Consider the following 22,039-nt stretch of genomic DNA (forward strand, 5'->3'; position numbering starts at 1 on the left):
GGGCTCGAATCTGTGTCCCCTGCATTGGCAGGCAGATTCTTAACCAGTGCGCCACCAGGGAAGCCCTACCATACTGTGTTCATGACTGAGGCTTTATAGTATAAACTGAAGTCAGGGAGTATGATTCCTCCACCTCTGTTTTTCTTTCTCAGGATTGCTTTGGCTATTTGGTGTCTTTTGTGTTTCCATACGAATTGTGAAATTTTTTGTTCTATGAAAAATGCCATTGGTAATTTGACAGGGATTGCATTGAATCTGTAGGTTGCCTTTTGTAGTATAATCATTTTAACAATATCGATTCTTCCAATCCAAGAGCATGGTATATCTGTCTATCTGTTTGTGTCATCTTTGATTTCTTTCATCAGTACCTTATGCTCTTTAGAGTAAGGGTCTTTTGCCTCCTTAGGTGGGTTTATTCTCAGGTAATTTATTCTTTTTGATGCAGTGGTAAATGGAATAGTTTTCTTAGTTTCTCTATCTGATCTTTCATTGTTACTGTATAGAAATGTAAGAGATTTCTGTGTATTAACTTTGTATCCTGCAACTTTACCGAATTCATTGTTGAGCTCTAGTAGTTTTCTGGTAGCATCTTTAGGATTTTCTATGTATAGTATCATGTCATCTGCAAACAGTGACAGTTTTACTTCATCTTTTCCAATTTGGATTCCTTCTGTTTCTTTTTCTTCTCTGATTGCATGTTAGGACTTCCAAAAATATGTTGAATTATAGTGATGAGAGTGTACATCCTTGTCCTGTTCCTGATCTTAGAGAAAATGCTTTCAGCTTTTCACCGTTGAGAAGGATGTTTGCTGTGGGTTTGTCATATGTGGCCTTTATTATGTGGAGGTATGTTCCCTCTATTCCCACTTTCTGAAGAGTTTTTATCATGAAAGGGTGTTGAATATTTTCAAAAGCTTTTTCTGCAACTATTGAGATGGGCATATGGTTTTTATTCTTCAATTTGTTAATGTGGTGAATCACACTGATTGATTTGTTTGCAGATATTGAAAAATCCTTGCATCTCTGGGATAAATCCCACTGGATCATGGTGTGTGATCCTTTTAATGTATTGTTGGATTTAGCTTGCTAGTATTTTGTTGAGGATGTTTGTATCTGTGTTCATCAGAGATATTGGACTGTAATTTTCTTTTTTGTGGTATCTTTGTCTGGTTTTGGTATCAGGGCGATGGTGGCCTCATAGAATGAGTTTGGGAGTGTTTCCTTCCTCTGCAATTTTTGGAAGAGTTTCAGAAGGATAGGTGTTACCTCTTCTCTAAATGTTTGCTGGAATTCACCTGTGTTTGCTAGAGTTCTGGTCCTGGGCTTTTGTTTGTTGGAAGATTTTTAATCACAGTTTCAATTTCAGTACTTGTGATAGGTCTGTTCGTATTAGGTTGGCCAAAAGGTTCGTTTGGGTTTTTCCGTGAAATGTTACAGGAAAACCTGAACGAACTTTTTGGCCAACTCGATATTTTCTATTTCTTCCTGGTTCAGTCTTGGAAAGTTGTACCTTTCTAAGAATTTGTCCGTTTTTTCTAGGTTATCCATTTTATTGGTGTATAGTTGCTTGTAGTAGTCTCTTATGATCCTTTGTATTTCTGTGGTGTCCATTGTAACTTTTCCGTTTCCATTTCTAATTTTTTTGATTTGAGCCCTCTCCCTTTTTTTCTTGATGAGTCTAGCTAAAGGTTTATCAATTTTGTTTATCTTTTCAAAGAACCAGCTTTTAGTTTCATTGACCTTTTCTATTGTTTCCTTCATCCCTGTTTCATTTATTTCTGTTCTGATGTTTATGATTTCTTTCCTTCTACTAACTTTGGGTGTTGTCTGTTTTTCTTTCTCTAGTTGCTTTAGGTGTAATGGTAGGTGGTTTATTTGGGATTTTTCTTGTTTCCTGAGTTAAGATTGTGTTGCTGTAAACTTCCCTCTTAGAACTGCTTTTGCTGCATCCCATAGGTTTTGGATCATTGAGGTTTCATTTTCATTTGTTTCTAGGTATGTTTTGATTTACTCTTTGATTTCTTCAGTGATCCATCAGTTGTTCAGTAATACATAGTTTAGCCTCCATATGTTTGTGTTTTTTACAGTTTTTTTCTTGTAGTTGATTTTTTTTTATTTATAAATTTTAAAATTTATTTTCGGCTGCATTGGGTCTTCGTTGCTAAGCACGGGCTTTCTGTAGTTGTGGCAAGCACGGGTTACTATTCGATGTGGTACACAGGCTTCTCATTGTGGTGGCTTCTCTTTGTTGTGGAGCATGGGCTCTAGGCGTGCGGGCTTCAGTAGTTGTGGCATGCGGGCTCAGTATTTGTGGCACACGGGCTTAGTTGCTCCATGGCATGTGGGAACTTCCCAGACCAGGACTCTAACCCGTGTCCCCTGCATTGTCAGGTGGATTCTTAACCATTGCGCCACCAGGGAAGTCCTTGTAGTTGATTTCTAATCTGATAGCACTGTGGTCAGAAAAGATGCTTGATATGATTTCAATTTACTTAAATTGACTGAGGCTTCCTTTGTGGCTTAGCTTGTGATCTATCCTGGAGAGTGTTCCATGTACGCTTGTCCCTCCTCCCAACGCCAGACCCTCAGGCTGGGGAGCCTGACGTGGGGCTCAGAACTCTCACTCCTGTGGGAGAACCTCTGCGATATAATTATTTTCCAGTTTGCATGTCACCCACCTGGCAGGTATGGGATTTGATTATATCGTGAAAGCACTCTTCGTACCGTCTAGTTGTGGCTTCTTCTTTGTCTTTGGATGTAGAACATCTTGTATGGTAGGTTCCAGTCTTTTTTGTTGATGGTTGTTCAGCAGTTAGTTGTAATTTTGGTATTTTTGTGAGAGGAGGTGAGCTGAAGTCCTGCTACCCCACCATCTTGTCTCATCCCCTCAATATTCTTATTAGTTACTGAATAGAGTTATTCAAATTATCTTATTTCATATTTGGTGAGTTTTGGTGACTTGTGTTTTTCAAAGAAGTGATCCATTTTGTCTAAATTGTCAAACTTAGGTGTGTAGAATAGTTTGTACTATTATCCTTTTAATGTCTGCAGAGTCTCTAGTGTTTCATTTCTGGTATTGATAGTTTGTTTCTTCATTTTTTTGGTCACTCTTACATTAGGATTTAATTTTATCTGATTTTTCTTTAAATTTCAGCTTTCTTGAGGTATAATTGCCACATAAAATTGTAAGATATTTAAAGTGTACACTGTGGTGATTTGATAAACATTTACATTGTAAAAAGATTCCCCCATCTAGTTAATTACACATCTGTCACTTAACAGATTTGTTTTTTTACGTGTGAGAATATTTTAAGTTCTACTCTCTTCGGAAATTTCATTTATACAAGAAAGTGTTATCAACTATAGCCATCATGTTTTACACTAGATCCTCAGACCTTATTTGTTTTAGATCCAGAAATTTGTACCGTTTTACCAATCTCTTCCTATTTCCCCCCCTGCCAGCCTCTGGCAACCACTTTTCAACTTTCTCTTTCAATGAGTTTGACATTTTTTTCTTCTTTTTGATTCCACACATAAGTGTTACCATGCAATATTTGTCTTTCTTTGTCCAGCTCATTTCACTTAGCATAAAGCCCTCAGGGCCCATCCATGTTGTCAAAAATAGCACGATTTCATTCTTTTTTATGGCTGAATAATATTCCATTTTATATAGATGTACCGCATTTTTTTATCCATTCATATGTTGATGGACAATTAGGTTGTTTCCATATTTTTGCTATTGTGAGTAATACTGCAATGAACATGGGAGTGCATATACCTTGTGAAGATCCTGTTTTCATTTCCTTTGGATATATACCTGGAAGTGGGATTGCTGGATCACATGATAGTTCTGTCTTTAATTTTTTGAGGAACCTCTATACTGGCACCAATTTACATTTCCACCCACAGTGATAAGGGTTCCCTTTTTACCACATATGCACCCAACTCTTATTATCTCTCGGGGTTTTTTTGATGATAGCCATTCTAACAGGTTCTCATTGTGATCTTGATTTGCATTTCCCTGATGTTTAGTGATGTTGAGTACCTTTTCATGTACCTGTTGGCCATTTGTATATCTTCTTTGGAAAAAAAATCTGTTCAGATACTCTGCCCATTTTTTAATTGGGTTTTTTTGTTCTTTTCTGTTAAATTTTATGTCTTCTTTATGTATTTTGGACATTAACTCCTATCAGATACAGGATTTGCAAATGTTGTCTCCCATTCCATAGGTTGCCTTTTCATTTTGTTGATGATTTTCTTGGCTGTGCAGAAGCTTTTTAGTTTGATGTAATCCCACTTGTTTATTTTGATTTTGGTGTCAAATACAAAAAAAATATTGCCAAGACTGATATAGAGGAACTTACCCCCCTGTGTTTCCTTCTAGGAGATTCATGGTTTCAATTTCATTGATATTTTAAAGAGAGCCAGCATTTTGCCTAATTGATATTGTCTATTGGTTTTCTATTTTCAATTCCACTGATTTCTGCTCTTCATTTACTTCCTTCTGCTTCCTTTTTATGGGTTCCTGAGGTGTAGTAGTTTAGATTATTATTAATTTTAAAATTCTTTTTCAGACTCTTTTTCCTTATAGGTTATTACAGGATATTGAGAATAGTTCCCTGTGCTATACAGTAGGTCCTTGTTGGTTAAGATGTAGTTTTTTGTTTGTTTTGTTTTGTTTTTAGCTTAGATTATTGATTTGAGACATTTCCTACATGCATGCCCTTAATGCTATAAATGCATTTTAAAAAATGTATGCATTTGGTGCTATAAATTTCTCTCAAAACTGTTTGTTTCATCTTACAAGTTTTGATGTCTTGTTTTCATTTGCATTAACTCTGATGTATTTATTTTCTTGAGACTTCCTCTTTAACCAATGGATTACTTAAAAGTGTGTTACTTAGTGACCAAATGTCCAGAAATTTTTGTGTTTTTTTAAATTATTGATTTCTAGTTTGATTCCATTGTGATCAGAGAACACACTCAATATGATTTTATTTGCTTTAAATTCTGTGAACATTTAAAAAGAATATGTATTCTGCTATTTTGGGTGAAATGTTCTATAAATGTCAATTAGATCCTACTGATTGATAGTTTTGTTGAGTTCTTCTATATCCTTGCTGATTTTCTATTTAGTCGTTATATCAGTTGTGGAGAGAGGATTGCTGATGACTCTAACCATATATTTGTGGATTTGTGTGTTTCTCCTTAAAGTGTTTTTTTTTAATTGAGGTAAAATTCATGTAACATAAAATTGACTACTTTAACTGTTTTAAAGCAGCATTTAGTACATTCACAATATTGTGTAACCATTATCTCTGTCTAGTTCCAAAACATTTTCATTACCCCAAAAGGATACCTGCATTAAGCAGTCACTGCCCTTTCTGTGCTCTCCTAGACCCTGGCAACTACCAATCTGCTTTCTGTCTTTATGAATTTGGCTATTCTGGGTATATCATATAAGTGGGATCATACAATATGTGATCTTTTGTGTTGGGATTTTTTTCCCCTTAGAATAATATTTTGGAGGTTTATCCATTTTGTAGCAGGTATCAGTATTTCATTCATTTTTTTTGGCTGAGTAATAGTCCATTGCATGGATATGTAACATTTTGTTATCCATTCGACAGCTTATGGATATTTGGTTTGTTTACACCTTTTTTTTTTGACTGTCGTGAATGTTACTGCTATGAACATTTGTGTACAAGTTTTTGTTTGAATATCTTTTTCAAATTCTTTTGGGTAAATACCTAGCAGTGGTATTGCTGAGTCATATGGTAATTCTGTGTTTAATTTTTTGAGGAAGTGCCCAACTGTTTTTCCACAAAGGCTGCACCATTGTACATTACTACTACCAATGCAGGAGGGTTCCAATTTCTGCACGTCCTTGCCAACACTTGTTATATTCTATCATGCTATAACACAAAAAAACTGAAACTAAAAAATTTCTAGAAGAAAACGTAAGAGAAGGTTGTTATAAACTTGAGAATGGCAAAAACTTTTTTAGAAGGATAAAAAAGTCATGAGCCATAAAAAAAGTTTATAAACTGGCTACATTGAAATTAATCATTTCCGGACTTCCCTGGTGGTGCAGTGGTTAAGAATCCGCCTGCCAAGGCAGGGGACATGGGCTTGATCCCTGGTCCGGGAAGATCCCACATGCCATGGAGCAGCTAAGCCCGTGTGCCACAACTACTGAGCCTGTGTGCCTACAGCCCGTGAGCCATGACTACTGAAGCCTGCATGCCTAGAGCCCATGCTCTGCAACAAGAGAAGCCACCGCAACGAGAAGCATGTGCACCACTAAGAAGAGTAGCCCCGCTTGCCGCAACTAGAGAAAGCCCACGTGCAGCAATGAAGACCAAACACAGCCAAAAAATAAATAAATAAAAAATTTTTTAAAATTAATAATTTCTTAACATTGTTAGGAAAATGAAAATGCAAGCCACAGTTTGGGAGAAAATATTCCCTATATGTATATCTTACAAATAACCTTTACCCAGAATATATAAAGAACACTCATAACTTGATAAAAGAATATAAAAAACCCATTTAAAAAAATTAATTTATTTTTGGCTGCATTGGGTCTTCGTTGCTGTGCGCGGGCTTCCTTTTTAGTTGCGGCGAGCAGGGGCCACTCTTCACTGCAGTGTGTGGGCCTCTCACTGCGGTGGCTTCTCTTGTTGCAGAGCACAGGCTCCAGGTGCATGGGCTTCAGTAGTTGTGGCTCACGGGCTCCAGAGCGCAGGCTCAGCAGTTGTGGTGCACGGGCTCAGCTGCTCTGCGGCATGTGGGATCTTTCTGGACCAGAGCTCGAACCTGTGTCCCCTGCATCGGCAGGTGGATTCCCAACCACTGCACCACCAGGGAAGCCCCCCAGTTTTTTTAAATGAGCCCAAAGTTTGAACACTTTGTTTGTTTGTTCTGGCCACACTGCATGGCTTGCAGGATCTTAGTTCCTTGACCAGGGATTGAACCCATGCCCTAAGCAGTGACAGTGTGGAGTCCTATCCACTGGACCACCAGGGAATTCCCAAAAGTTTGAACAGTTTGTAAAACTAGATATATGAATAGCCAAGTACACAATAAATTATAGCTATTAGTACTATTATTTGTAATATTATCAGCTATATAAAAATGGAACATTATTTTAGATACTGTTCCATTAATGAGGAGGAAATAGATACCATGTAAAATATCAAAACTTATTTCATGTAAATCCTTAATTAACTGCATGTAAGAATATAAAATGTGTCCAGTTTTTTTAAAAAAATATCTTAATGTAATCCACTTATAGATACCTAATGTCAAATAACCCCAAAAGCATTAAGAATAAAATGATGGAGGAAGGCATAACAGGCATATATGACCAAATGGGAAGCAGGTAGGCAGGGTTATCACTAGGTAAGTGGAACATCAAATGAATCCCAGATACCACAGATAAAAGGTGTAATCACCAAGGGAGGTATAACAGAATGAACATTTAATCTTCCATGTAACGTTGTATTGAAGTACGTAACTTTAAAAGCTGTTAGATCGCCAAAGAAAATTTACTGGAGTAATACAAGGGGAAAGGGTGTTTAAATATCACTAGAAATTAATAACAAATATTTTAAACTACTAACTGAAAATCTGAAAACTTTCTTTTCAATTATTATTGGTTGAAGAGGATATTTGCAGAAAATTCAGAGGATAAGATTATGACCTATCAAAATCTATCAGGCAATTAATTATTAAATGAGAAATATTAGAAAAAACTGTGTAGGCACCCAACTCAATAACTGAGAAAACAATATAAATTCAAGTATGAGGCAAGAATATGGAAGGATAATAAAGATACAAGTAGAAATAAACCAAAAATCAGTAGAACACGTTAGCATTTATTAATCCAGTTGCTTAATATTGGGGGGAAAAAGATTTTACTCTGGAAAAACGTAATAAAAAAGAAAAAAGGTGAAAACAAAATTTGAAGGAATAAAGGGTCTATAAAGAGAGTAGATTAGAAAAATACTGAAAAGTTATTCAATTATCTACTAATAAAATGAAAATCTCAATGGCATAATTTTCTGCATTAAAAATACAGTGATTTCAAAAAATGTAGGAAAACAAGACAAAATAAGATTATTAAGGATATTTCCCCTATCACAAGACTTTTGTGCCCTGCCTCACATCTTCTCAGTCTCACCTCTGATTTCAGTGGCAGCTTTGGGGAACAGTTGTGAGGGCTCAGACGGACCCTGTGCTGACGGCTTCTTAAAGTGTAAGGGTGTGTGTGTGGGCAGGGAGGTAACATCCTTTGGGGCATCCCTCAACCAACAGTGGACAGAAATTGAGGGATAAATTCTTCTCTGCCTGGCGGCCTTTGGGAAGGTCCTAAAAGGTGCTCCATGCATTCCTCACAAGGTCCTGGCAGGATTAAGCCTCAGTTGTCTGAGGCGGTAACCAGCTCAGTGATGTACCCTTGTGTTGGCTTTTCTTCTTTCCTTGTTTTACTCCGTCCCTCACCACTGAGATTCCCTCCCCAGTAAAATATCTATATATAAGTCCTTGTTTAAGGCTCTGCTTTCAGAGGAGAACCCAGACTAAGATATCTCTAAAAAGTTTCCAGCCTCAGAGTAGTTTTACAGCAAATTACTTCAAACCTTCAGTGAACAGCTGTTCCTCAAACCACATAATGGGATTTAGAACACAGAAAAGGATGGAAAATTATACAGTTCATATTATGTAACTACATAATCCTGATCCAGACACATCAGAGTACATGAATACTTTCTGGTTGAAAAAACATAATAAATGGTGTGTTGTTTTGCCAAACTCTTCCCTGTTCTTTAGCCAGATGTCTTCACCATTGGATTAAACTAAAATTTGTATGGGAGATGGTTGCCAGGCATGTCAACAGTTCATTTAGTTCAATATGTACTGAATTTCTCTGTGCAAAGTATTATGATAAGCTCTGGAGGAATTCAAAGCTAACTGACACAGCATCTCTGCCTTCAGTGAGCCTTTGACTTCTGTGAAATATATGGCAAATAAACGCAAACTATATATTACAAAATCACTACGTGCCCAGCATCCCAAAGGAATATAAGATATGCCATCTATGAATTTATTTTTAGTGAGGAGATGAGGCATGTATATATGGAATAAAATTAAATGATGGAATATTAATGGTATAAGAGCTCACAAAGAGAGAGAAGTTTGAGTTGGAGTGATTAGAGAAGACTATGGAGGTAGGATTTGAAAAGAGGATTAGATAGGGATAAATGAAGAAAAAGAGGCTGAATGATCAATATAATGAACAAAGTTGCTGTAACTCATACTGCAGATTGGCTCTCTTAAAACCCACTCCTACTCCTACCACATCCTACCCCATTTTAAATTCATTTGTCTTTATTATAAAGACTATAAAGTTAAAACTATATTTCTCTTCTTTTAGCTAGAATTCTTCATATGAACTATGTTACCTCCAACAGTCATCACCCCCACTTCAAGGTGTGAAGATGGAAGTGAGCAAAATGAGATAGCAGTCAGAGTTACCATAATAGGACTTGAGCAGTGTGAGGGCAGCTTGGTTCCCTGGCCTTCCTGGAAGTTCTGTATGCCACCTGATGGCCTATAGTAAATCCCTTGTAGTTTGTTTTATCTGTAGGTAAGAACCTTGGCCATCTGGGTGTTGTTAAGGCAATATTTTGAATGCTTTGAAGATTCTGGCCTACCTGGAGCTTGTATTAGAATTGAACAAAGTTTGTTAGATTAGCAAATGATTTAAAATTTACATCGGTCCTAATTGGATAGATGATACAGCAAAAATGGGTGATGACTGTAAAATTCTTTGTATTTTTTGAAATTTTTCATAATAAAATGTTGGGGAAATTAAACCTTGTAGGAAAGGACTTTAACTGCTTCAAGTAAATTTGAATTTCCCTGAAATACTCTGATTGTCATTGGTAGATTATTGTTCTGAAAAATATTTATCAATGATTTGAACACAAGTTTCTAGAATGATTCATAGTTGGTACAAATTATACAGATGACAGATTTAATAAACTGAGATATGCAAAAATTTTTTATATTAGCTCTTTTCAAAGTTAATGCGTTAATTCTGACTACAGAAACAAGGTGGTAAATATATATTAATTAAAATAAGTAATAGGAGGCAATCCAAGGGTAACATGTACTTTGTGTAACTATTAGTTTTTAAAGGATGGGGCAAGTGTTACCTTGAAAAGCCTTAATTTTTCAGTTTTATTTCATATTGTAACACTAAGCTTAATCAAACTCTGTCCTACCCTATCTTTATAAATCTGCTGTAAAGACATAGTTACTGAATTAACTTTTATATGTATTGTGATTTAGGAAGAAGCAGAAGAGAAATCGAGAAAGCAAAAGGAGTTGAAGCAAAATTTTATGGAACAAATGGCCTTGAAGGAACTAGTACTTCAGGCTGCAAAAGAGGAAGAAGAGATCTTTAGAAAAGCTATGCTGGCGAAATTTGCTGAGGATGATCGAATAGAATTAATGAATGCTCAGAAGCAAAGAATGAAGCAACTAGAACACAAGAGGGCTGTGGAAAAACTTATTGAAGAGCGTCGCAACCAGTTCCTTGCAGAAAAAGTAAGGAAAAGTATTTTGGGTTTTTTTCTGGTAATTATCATTGAATAACAACCAGCTAATTTATTTATCCACTAAACATTTAACTGAGAACCATTTATGTGCCAGATGTTAGATATCCATTTACTAATCATATGACATATAAATTTTCTGGCCACTTGTTAATCAATGAATCTAGAAAATATTTATTGATGCTTTCTGTGTGTTAGACATTGGTTGGTGTTGAGAACACAAAGATAAATATGACTAAGTCCATATCATCTATGAGTTTTTGGTGTTGTTTAAGAAAAATACATTAAAAACAATGATTATAAAGATGTATCAAGTGCATGTGATGATAATTATACAGACATGGACATCTTGGTATGGCAGAGAGGAGACAGATCATGAATGCCCTGGCTGCTATTTTAATGGTGGACTTTATCCAGGGAGACCCACTGAAGAATTAAGAAAGCTACATGATAAGATCTGCACTTGGAAAGATGACTCAGGTAGCAGTGTTGAGGACAGATGTGAGGGGAGTAAGACCAGAGACAGGAAGATCAGTAAGGAAGTTATTATAGTTATCCCAGTGATAGGTGATGAAAACCCATGTGAACAGAGAAGGGATCCATCTGTGAGATGTCAGGAACGTAGAGTTGATGGGGCTTGGTGACCAATTAGTTCTGGAGAGTTGAAAGAAGAATTAGGCTACTACTAATAAATAACGCTATTATGTACTTCCATCTTCAGTGAGTGGTGATGTGCTACAGAAAGTGTATGTACAAAGAAAAACAGATTTTGAGGGAGTATATAATTCCATTTTGTCCACATTGATTTTGAGGCCCAGGGGAAGATTTCTTAGTTGGAAATGTGGATTTAAGAATTGGTGGGGAAACTAGGTTTGTGACTTTGGACACATTGATTTGTCTATTTGTGTTTCATCCGTAAAACTGAAATAATACTTTAAGAACCAAATAAGAAAACGTGTAAGTGTTTTGAAAAGATAAAGAACTCTAAATGTGAAAAGTACAGATTAGGCATATGGCAAATATTTTTAAGTAGTAATAGAAGTGGTAGTAATAATAACTAACATTTACTGAGCATTTTCATATGTCATTCACTATTCTATACTCATTACAAGCAAAGTAATAACTTTTAACTTTCAACCCTGTGAATTAGGTACTATTACTACCCCCATTTTAAAGATGTGGAAACTGAGGCATAGAGATTATATGTATTGCCCAAGGTTTCACAGCAAGTAAGTGGCAGAGCTGGGATTATTAAATTAATATCATAATGCTGATCTTTCCTGCATGGGTAGACAAAAAGAAATCTCAAGATATTCTTATAATCAACAGATACTGATCTGCTAGGCATTCTGCTGAGTGTTGGTGAGGGAATCAAAACAAAAGCTCATTCTGGTAGCTTCTAATCTAGCAAAAGAAAATAAGGTCTAGATACCCAAAAGACTCGACTATATATAGCACTATATTAAGAATATATTTCTTAAATGTACAAGGTAAACATTTGTAGAATGTGGTAGTGTGGGATTTACTAGTGTGCAATACCTTTACGACAGAACTATGTGGACTTATCTGGAAATACATACAAAATGAATAAAAGAAGACAGAGGAAGGCTATTCCAAGTTGGCAGCATATGGAATTATCAAATGGAGAAACCTGAATAATAGGCAGAGGAGTTTGGACATGATACAGTAGAAACTGGTTATCATAATATGGTGTTTAACAAGAGGAGAAAGTAGTAATTTAAGAGTGAAGAGATGACCTGGAATAGGTTAACAGAGCAGTGGAAGGAGAGAGAAAGGGTAGAGTTTAAATATTTTTAAAGGAAGAATAGATGAGACTTGTATGATTATTTTGGACCATACAAGGTAGAGTGGAGGAAGGAGTCAAAATAACTCTCAAAGTTTCAAACATGAGAAACTCAAGGAATACAAGTGCTGTTGTTTTGAATTGGAGCAAAAAGATACAATGACTTCATTTTTAGTCATACTGAGTTTGAAATAGAAACGCAAGTTGAAAAATCCTGATGGCAGTTGAACAGAAGAAAACTTAGGTCAAGTATTCTTAGACAAGCATTTCTGTCATTAAGTAGCACAGAGAGTTTCAAACTAAGATGATTCTTCCAAATAATATATTATAATGAGAAACAATCAGAGGGCCAGTGACTGAGACTTGGAGAACATTCTAGTTAGGAGGTGGAAGTAGTAGAAAAAATTGCCAAGACCAAGAAATGGTCAGAAAGATAAAAGAATCTGGAAGTCATAGAAAACCAAGAGAGATCAGCTCTTTTGACTGATGCAATGACGTGTTGAGAGACTTGGGGTTCAAGTTTTGGCTTTCCTCTATACTTAATCAACTCTTTTTTAAAAATTTATTTATTTATTTACTTATTTTGGCTGCATCAGGTCTTAGTTGCGGCACGTGGGATCTTTTGTTGTGGCGTGCAGGCTCTTTGTTGCGGTGCCTGGGCTTCTCTCTAGTTGTGGAGTGCAGGCTTCTCTCTAGTTGTGGCCCATGGGCTTAGTTGCCCCGCAGCATGTGGGATCTTAGTTCCCTGACCAGGGATCGAACCCACATCCCCTGCATTGGAAGGCAGATTCTTAACCACTGGACCACCAGGAAAGTCCCCTTACACCGTAGTTCTTTTGTCATATTTCCAGATGCCTAAAGGACACAGTTCGAAATCTTGTGGGTGCCTTAGAATTTAGGTTTCCAAAAGTGAATGTAACGGACAAACCTCCAATTTCTGTAGCCTGAATCTTGGTTAAAGACAGGCTTGGGTGACTGAGTGAATATGCTATCACCTTGGAATCATTCCTGGACTCTTCCTATTTCTTACGTAATAATTTTTAGTCAGCCACCAAATCCTATTGATTCCACCTCAACAGTCCTATTGATTTCACCTCTTAAATTCAGTTTCTCTTCTTCATAACTTAATTTAGACATTCAGTATCATTCTGTGGACTACTGAAATTGACTTATAATTGGTCTCCTTGTGGCATCTGCTACCAGTTAGCAAGGTATAAAAAAAATCTCATTATGTCCTCCTCCTGTTTAAGTGCATTCCTACTGGATAAAAGTTCAATTCTGTAGCTTTGATATAAACCAACCATGATCTACTGTAACCTTTAAGGGAGATAATTACCTATAAAGCACCTAACATTTTGCCTGGTCAGAGCAAAGTGATCACGGAGACTGAAAAGTAAAAGCCTTTTGAAATTGACCAGAAAGCTTTGAATACTCCTTGTATAGAAAGAGGTAGAACCAGTGACTGTGACTGTCCTACTATCTCATGGCTTACAGAGCTAATCTGAAAGCTATTGGAAAAGTTAGCAAGACAGCTATAAATGGAAGAAATCTGAAAATATTACCTAAAGCATGCTTTTACAAAAAATTTATATCTTAATTTTTTTTAAAATTGTAAACCTTCCCGATATGAAGCTGTGGGCTTAATTTCAATATCAGTGAGATTGGGTCGCATTTCTATTCTGGTCCAAGGGCAAGGATGAATTTTCATGATCATAGAATCATGAATCCATTCTATTACACAAACATATAAGGCTCTGTTTTTTTTTTTTTGTCCTCATGAACAAATTGGTTTTATACCTTTCTAAAATATTTACCCTAATTAACTATAAAAATGTTTTTTAGGATGAACAGTTAATGTGGTCTACCACATCCTAAGAAGGGAGATCCTGTATTACACCCAAATTAGAGCCCATATACATCACTGGACAAAAATCTAATGAGTGAATTTTTCTCATAACATTATAGAACTTCTTGCACCTCCCTATTATAAGGAATAGATCAGTTAGGATCATGCTTGGCTACAAGTAGTCTCAAATTAACAGTGGCTTAGTAGATAGTTTACTATTCCCTCACATGAAAGTCTAGAAATTGAGACTTTATTCATAGTCTTCAGGAACCCAGGCTCCTTCTAGCTTTTCGTTATGGCTTCTGTAGGCTATAGCCATCATCTTCATGGTTTAAATTAGATCTTCAACCTTCATATCCATGTTTCAAGCAGCAGATGGAAGAAGTGCAGAAGGGACAAAGGATATAAGATTGATTCCTGGAAACTGCCATCTGACACTTTTGCTTATATTCCATTGGCAAAATCCTAGTCCTGTTGTGACCACATTTGACCCTAAAGGAGTGTTAGAAATGTGGTCTAAAAAAAAATCAGGTATAGTGATTCTATGGTAGATTCTATTACCCTGTTTCATCTTAGAGATAAAATAATTAAGAGCAACTCAACCCTTTGATTCAGTAGCAACATGGGTGAAAGTGTAAGTCTTTTCTCGATTAGCTGTCAGTGATACTTCTAATTCTGTAATACAAATGAATCTGACATGATAGTAGACAAAATATTCTCAGGAGAAGCAATTCCAGGTTTAACTGGCATTGGATATGGCTGTGTCCTAGCATTCTTCTGTATTTTCATTCAGTAACTTTAAAGAGGTTATACTGAAGCTTGCCTCTCACTGTAGCAAGAAAGACAGATATCCTCCTTTCTGGTTTACATGACTTTAGTTATTTCAAAGAAAAGTTTAGCATTAATACTACTTTAAAGTAATTCTTGGCAGAAATTCATCAATGTTTTTTCAGTGGTCTGCCTTTAGTATCCTTCGCTATCCAATAGGACTATTTGGATATATTTCCATAAGAGTTCTTTTAAGTCCTAAAACGTGTTAAAGCTAGTCAGCTCTTCCATATTTATATGGCACAGAAGTTTGGTGTGGTTGTCTATCAGACGTTTGTTTGTTTATTTTTGGCTGTGTTGGGTCTTTGTTGTGGCACACGGGGGCTATTCTTTGTTGTGGTGTGCTGGCTTCTCACTGCAGTGGCTCCTCTTGTTGCAGAGCAGGGCTCTAGGCACGCAGGCTTCAGTAGTTGCGGCTCATGGGCTCTAGGGTGCAGGCTCAGTAGTTGTGGCGCAGGGGCTTAGTTGCTCCACGGCATGTGGGATCCTCCCAGACCAGAGCTCAAACCCATGTCCCCTGCATTGGCAGGCGGATTCTTAACCACTGCGCCACCAGGAAAGGCCCTCTATCAGAACTCCTGCCTGTTGGAACTCTTGCCTGTTGGAACTCTTGTGCTTCATACAGGCTTTACAAAACTTTATATGGCAGTACTTACCTTTTAGATATCCCTATTCTGTTTTATCTACCTTTTTTTTCATCTTACACTGTAAGCTGCTTTCAGTACCTGGAGTATGGTAAGCACGCAATAAATATTTGTTGAATTAATTAGGAAATCATTTCTTTGAATCTTTTTTCCTTGGTAATGAAGATACTTGTCCTGAAAATATGTACTTGCCTCCCTAAAATCCCAGTCATAGCTGGGATTTTTCTTGTAACTTTAAAGAAATAGTGACTGTAATATATATATATATATATAAAATGTAAAAGATATATATTATCTAGTACCTATCAGTTTTATCTAATTTACTGCAAGAGTAAATTAGACAAATTTATCCGACACATTCTTAATGTGTTTTGTGACAATAAAATAAATTTTATTTATATTTCCAGCAACGTGAACTGGAGGAATGGCAGTTGCAGCAAAGAAGGCAAGGATGTATTAATGAAATTATTGAAGAAGAAAGACTAAAACTTCTCAAAGAACATGCTACAAAATTACTAGGATATCTCCCTAAAGTAAGTGACATTTAACATATAACCTCTGATAGTGGGGAAAAAAACATGGTATTAAGATTTCAGAGGGAAACTGAAGATGGTGGAGTAGAAGGACGTGCACTCGCTCCCTCTTGTGAGAGCACCAGAATCACAACTGCTGAACAGTCATCAACAGGAAGACACTGGAACTCTCCAAAAAAGATACCCCACATCCAAAGACAAAGGAGAAGCCACAATGAGATGGTAGGAGGGGCACAGTCACAATAAAATCAAATCCCATAACTGCTGGGTGGGTGACTCACAAACTGGAGAACACTTACACTACAGAAGTCCACCCACTGGAGTGAAGGTTCTGAGCCCCACATCAGGCTTCCCAACCTGGGGTCTGAATGTTTGCTGATTAGACACAGAACTGAGGCAAGAGCCAATCCCATGCATGAAGCTGGCAAAGCTCAACCTCTTCACCCTGACCTCCCTCATATCATACATACTATAGGGCTGTTTCAAAACAAGGGTAGAGGGTATAGTATGGATTAAATTAATTCCTATTCAGCCCATCAAAGCAGTAGTACTTGTAGTAATAAAGCAGAAGAGCCCAGATTCCTATGACAAGTTCTAACACAGGATCTGGTAAATCAGATCAGGCTAAGAATATTTTGTATATATCAAGTAATAATTTCAGAAAAATTTTTTTCATAAATATACTAGATCTTGTTATCTTGGAAATAACTTTGCAAACCTCATGTCTGTATATCTGTTAGCGTTAATGAACATTTGGTGAATTATTGTGGCATTCACAGTAACCCACAAAATATTTTTCTTGTAGGGAGTATTCAAAAAAGAGGATGATATTGATATGCTTGGTGAAGAGTTTAGAAAAGCATATCAGAAAAGGAGTGAAATTTGTGAAGAGAAGTGATATCATCAAAATTTGGTAAACCTGGATTCTTTTGTATGTTACCACTAGATGTCAGTGTAACTTCTGACAGTTCGGTGAGGGTAGGAATCCATTGCCTTTGGATTTTCTAAAACATCTCTATTTCATCATTTATAAACAATTATTTGTAAGAAAACATTTGTTTTTGATAAAAATTAAATTACTGAGTATTTTTTCACTGCAAAATTAACGGCAAAGTTAATTGCTTTTAATCAAACTGTTGTTTTTGTACTAAATTTGAAGATCTGAATTCTACACCACACTCCATATAGAGAAATATATATATATAAAATCCAACAACCCAGGAGACTAACCTCTTCATACCACTTCTATTTATGTTGGTGTCTTGGAACTTTACTTCCCTTATTTGGCCAGGGAAAACTTTACTTTTCTCCTCTCACAGTAGACAGGAAAAGAGTGAGGAATTTCAACGTGCTTTACTAGCAAATGCACTTAATTGTCAGTAAGAACACAGAAACAGTTTCTCTCGTATAAACATCATTTACAACCTAGAGTTACATCTCTAGAACATAAAATATTTTCTATTCAAATGCAGTTGAAAAAGGGCTAGATGGTCATAAGAAAGATATATCAAAAGTTAAATTCCTATTGCTTTATTTTATAAAATATTTCCATTTTGTAATAATTAGATATCAATTTTACATCCCCAGATCTACACAGGGAATTTGGAATTATTTTGATTCATCAAGTATCTTCATTTCTTAGACTAAAAATAATTCAAACCATTACAACTTAAGTTAAATAAAGGGTATATCCACCAGGCACTATATAGGTTAAAAAGTAGATCACTTATTTCCCCATTCGAGTGCCTTCATAAATTCCTCTTCAGTGAAAGACAACATCTTGGCAGCTTCAATATGCATCTGTGTTTAAAAACAAATATTGTCTAATTTAGTGTTAATGTCTAATTTAGTGTTAAGAGTAGACCACAGAACAACAGGAAATTTATAAAAGTGTGTGTATAATATGCTATCAAATTGTTTTGTTGTAGGAATGTGTAATTCTAATTACAATAAATGTGACATTTGAAATGGTCAGCCTCTAAAAACCTGCGTTCACTGCTGGTATTGTACCAACCTGTTGAGAGAACAATTCAATAATATTGTAATACCTAATCTTTGCAAAAAGGGACAGTGGCAAAGCCATGAATTCATATCCTCTTACCACTAGGTAACTCGTGTAGTGAACAGAACAAAAGTGGTTTGTAATCAGTTTTCACTCTTCAGGAGGCAAACAGATCCCCTAAGTTATTTCTATATATGGTATCTTCTTTAGTTAGGGAGTACCCATATTGTATTTAGTAGTCCTATTTCTACATTTCTAATTTACTTGCATTGATGTATAGATAAAATTTTGTGACTAAGCATGTCAAAATAAACATATCTAAAGTAGAAATACTAAATATCTTAGTAGAAAGAGCCAAATAACATCTACGATTTATTTTAACTTTGTTTTTTAGGATAAACTCACCTTCTGCCTTTTCAAAACATCGATTAATTTTAATTGTTTCTTGAACCCTATCATTAATTCTCCTTTTTGTCTTTCTAGCTTCTTGTTTTCTGATTTTAACACTTCAATTTTTTTGTGTTCTTCATTTGCTATATCCTGCAAAAAGAAAAAAAAATCCCACTTTTTCTTTGCAGTATTTGAATGGAAAAAATGATATCAGCAATAAAAGCTATTTTTAGTTTTTGCATTACTAAATTACTGTAACTCTGATAACTTTTAATGATGCTCACACCTCTAGCATTTTAAAAAACGTTTTTAAAATAACAACTCAGTTCTAATTCCAATAATGCCAAAGTAGTTTATATTTGAAGGCAGAGATGAGTAATGAGTAGTAAGCAGAAACTGGAGACGGTTATGATCCTTGAAAACATGGAAGCATACTGGTTGAGATCCACATTCAGCTGGTTTCTGAGAGCACTTTTCAGTTCATTGGTTCACAGGGACAGACCTGAAGCAAAAAGTATCAGTCTTATTGGGCTAAGGAATTGGACAGCATTGCTGCCACGATGGTAGAAATTTCCAGGTGAGAAAGCCCTCAAAATCTGCATACACAGTTCCCTCAAATCCTTGGCACCTAAATAACATGTGCAGGGTGAGACTCCTTGTTAAAAATTAATTGGATGAGCTCTGCAGCAATTTGGACAATGGAGAAAAAGGACCAGTGAACTCTAAGACAAGTAAGTAGAAACTATTAAGTAGAGGAACATCTACTTTCCAAGAACATCTGGTACTTGGAAAAAATGTGAAAGGATGTCTTTCATGCAAAAAGGGAAATGATACCAGAAGGAAATCTGAATCTACCTACACACACATTAAAAAAAAAAAGTATCAGAAATAGTAACACGTGGTAAATACTAGTAGTGTTTTTCGTTAAAAACTTCTCTTTAAAAGATAATTGACAGTGGGTTAGATTTGGTTGCCAAGATGGCAGAGTAAGACCCTGAGCTCAACTCCTCCCATGGGCACACCAAAATTACAACTATTTACAGAACAACTATTGATGAGAAAGACCTGAATCTAACAGAAAAGATCTTCTCCAACCAAGGATATAAAAAAGGAACCACAACAAGATAGGTAGAAGAAGTGGAGGTGCAGTATTGTCAAGACCCATACCCCAGATGGGCAACCCACAAACGGGAGGCTAATTACAATTACAGAGGTTCTCCCTAAGGAGCAATGGGTCTAAGCCCCACATTGGGCTCCCCAGCCTGTGGGTCTTGTACTGGGAAGACAAGCCCCAGAATGTTTGGCTTTGAAGGCCAGTGGAGAGGAGACCCAGAGGGCTGTGGGAAATAGATATTCCACTCTTAAAGGGTGTACACAAAATCTCAAATGCTGCAGGACCCAGAAAAGAAGCAGTAATTTTTGAAAGGAGCCTGGGTCAGACCCACCTGCTAATCACCAAGAGGTTAGAGGCAACTGAAGTTCATCCTTGGGACATAGGCATTGGCAGCAGTCATTTGTGGGAGCCCATTCTATCACGTGGACACTGATTCTGGGAAGCACCACTTCAGAGTCCTCCTCTAGCTTACTAGCAATGGGACATGGCTCCACCCACCAGCCTGTCAGCACCAGTACTGGGAAGCCTCAGGCCAAGCAACTAGCTTGGTGGGGAAAAAGCCCCATCCACCACCAGCAGGCAGGCTATCTTAAGAGCCCCTGAGCCCACAGCCACCTGGAACACAGCACAGCCCTGCCCACCAGAGGGCCCAGGACCCTGTCCCACACACAAGAGCAGAGGCACTAGCCCCAGGATCCCCAGGGCCTTGCAGCCAGAGACCCTGGGACCCAGCTCCACCCACCAGTGGGCTGACACCAGCCCAGGACCACTACAGCCTGCCATGGCAGGACCCAGCCCAGCCACCAGCACTGGGTGCCTCCCCACCACTAGACCTTGGCCCCTCCCACCAGCAGTCCAACACCATCTCTGAGACACATTGGGACCCTTGGCAAGATTCAACACACTTTCATGATAAAAAACACTTAAAAAACAAGGAACAGAAGGATTCTACTTCAACATGATAAAAGCCATATATTGACAAGCCCACAGCTAACATCAAACTCAGTGGTACAAGACTGAAAGCTTTCCCTCTAGGATCAGAGACAAGACAAGGATGTTCACTTTTGTCACTTTTATCCAACACAGTACTGCAAGTTCTGGTCAGAGCAGCTAGGGAATAAAAATAAAAGACACCCAAATCAAAAAGAAGCAAGATTATCTCTGTTCACAGATGAAGTTGTCTTGGATGTACAAAATCTTATAGATTCCACAAGATTCCACAACTTATCCATCCGAATAAATTAATTTGGCAAAGTTGCATGATAATCAACACACACACAAAACCAGTTGTGCTTCTATATACTACTAATGAACATTCCTAAAAAAAATTAAGAAAACAATTACAAATATAATACCATCAAAAATAATAAAGTACTTAGGAATAAAAGTAACCAAGAAGGTGAAATGCTTTTACACTGAAAACTTCAAAACACTGCTGAAAGTATTTAAAGACAAACGAATGGAAGGATATTCTGTGGTCATAGACTGGAAGATGTCAATACTACCCAAAGAGATCTACAGATTTAGTATGATCTTTATCAAAACCCCAATGGCATTTTTACAGAAATAGATCCATGCTAGCTAATATTTATATGGAATCTCAAGGGAACACAAATAGCCAAAGAATTTTAATGAATAACACAAGCTGAAGGTCTCACACTCCCCAATTTCAAAACTTATTACAAATCTATGGTAATCAAAATAGTGTAATACGGACATAAAGAAATATTTACCAATGTAATAAAGAGCCCCTAAATAAACCCTTGCATATAAAGTCTAATGATTTTTGACAAGGATGCCAAGACCATTCACTAGAAAAAGATGGCCTCTTTAACAAATTGAGCCGGGAAGCTAGATATCTCCATGCATAACAATGAAGCTGTACACCTACTTCATATCATATACAAAAATTAACTCAAATTTGGTCGAAGACCTACATGTAAACCCTAAAACTATAAACTATTAGAAGAAAATGTAGGGGAAATGATCATGACACTGGGTTTGGTTGTGGATTCTTGGGTATGAAACCAAAAGTACAGGCAAACAAAAGGAAAAAATAGATAAACTGGATTACATCAAAGGATACAATCAACAGAGTGAAAAAGAAACCTATAGAAAATATTTGCATATCATATACCTGATAAAGAGTTAATGTCCAGAATACAGAAATAACTCCTACAAATAACAAAAACACAATCAATTAATAAATGGGCAAAGGACGTGAACAGATAATTCTCCAGAAAAGATATACAAATG

At 36.6% G+C, this 22,039-nt stretch overlaps 2 protein-coding genes across 3 annotated transcripts in view; one reads left to right on the forward strand and one right to left on the reverse strand.

Annotated features, from left to right (window-relative positions):
* The window catches only part of MNS1 (meiosis specific nuclear structural 1), a 62,796-nt gene that overhangs the window by 38,386 nt on the left and 2,371 nt on the right, over positions 1-22,039 (forward strand). The window contains exons 8-10 of the mRNA XM_022579567.3: positions 10,357-10,614; positions 16,152-16,277; positions 17,083-22,039. The exon at positions 17,083-22,039 is cut by the window's right edge and continues 2,371 nt beyond it. Coding sequence (XP_022435275.1) covers positions 10,357-10,614; positions 16,152-16,277; positions 17,083-17,175 — 477 coding nt within the window. The 3' untranslated portion in view covers positions 17,176-22,039. The remainder of the gene's footprint in view (positions 1-10,356; positions 10,615-16,151; positions 16,278-17,082) is intronic.
* The window catches only part of TEX9 (testis expressed 9), a 234,289-nt gene continuing 212,250 nt past the window's right edge, over positions 1-22,039 (reverse strand). The window contains exons 12-13 of one of the 2 annotated variants that reach the window (XM_030761665.2): positions 18,685-18,819; positions 1-18,077 (exon numbers count right to left, since the gene is read on the reverse strand). In XM_030761665.2, coding sequence (XP_030617525.2) covers positions 18,000-18,077; positions 18,685-18,819 — 213 coding nt within the window. In that variant the 3' untranslated portion in view covers positions 1-17,999. Of the gene's footprint in view, positions 18,078-18,684; positions 18,820-18,872 lie in introns of those variants that run through there. The other variant, XM_089907172.1, reaches the window with a different exon arrangement.

The sequence above is a fragment of the Delphinapterus leucas genome, chromosome 2 (genome assembly GCF_059928025.1).
Source record: "Delphinapterus leucas isolate spDelLeu-1000000601 "Yukka" chromosome 2, BTC_Dleu_Yukka2, whole genome shotgun sequence".
Classification (NCBI taxonomy): domain Eukaryota; kingdom Metazoa; phylum Chordata; class Mammalia; order Artiodactyla; family Monodontidae; genus Delphinapterus; species Delphinapterus leucas.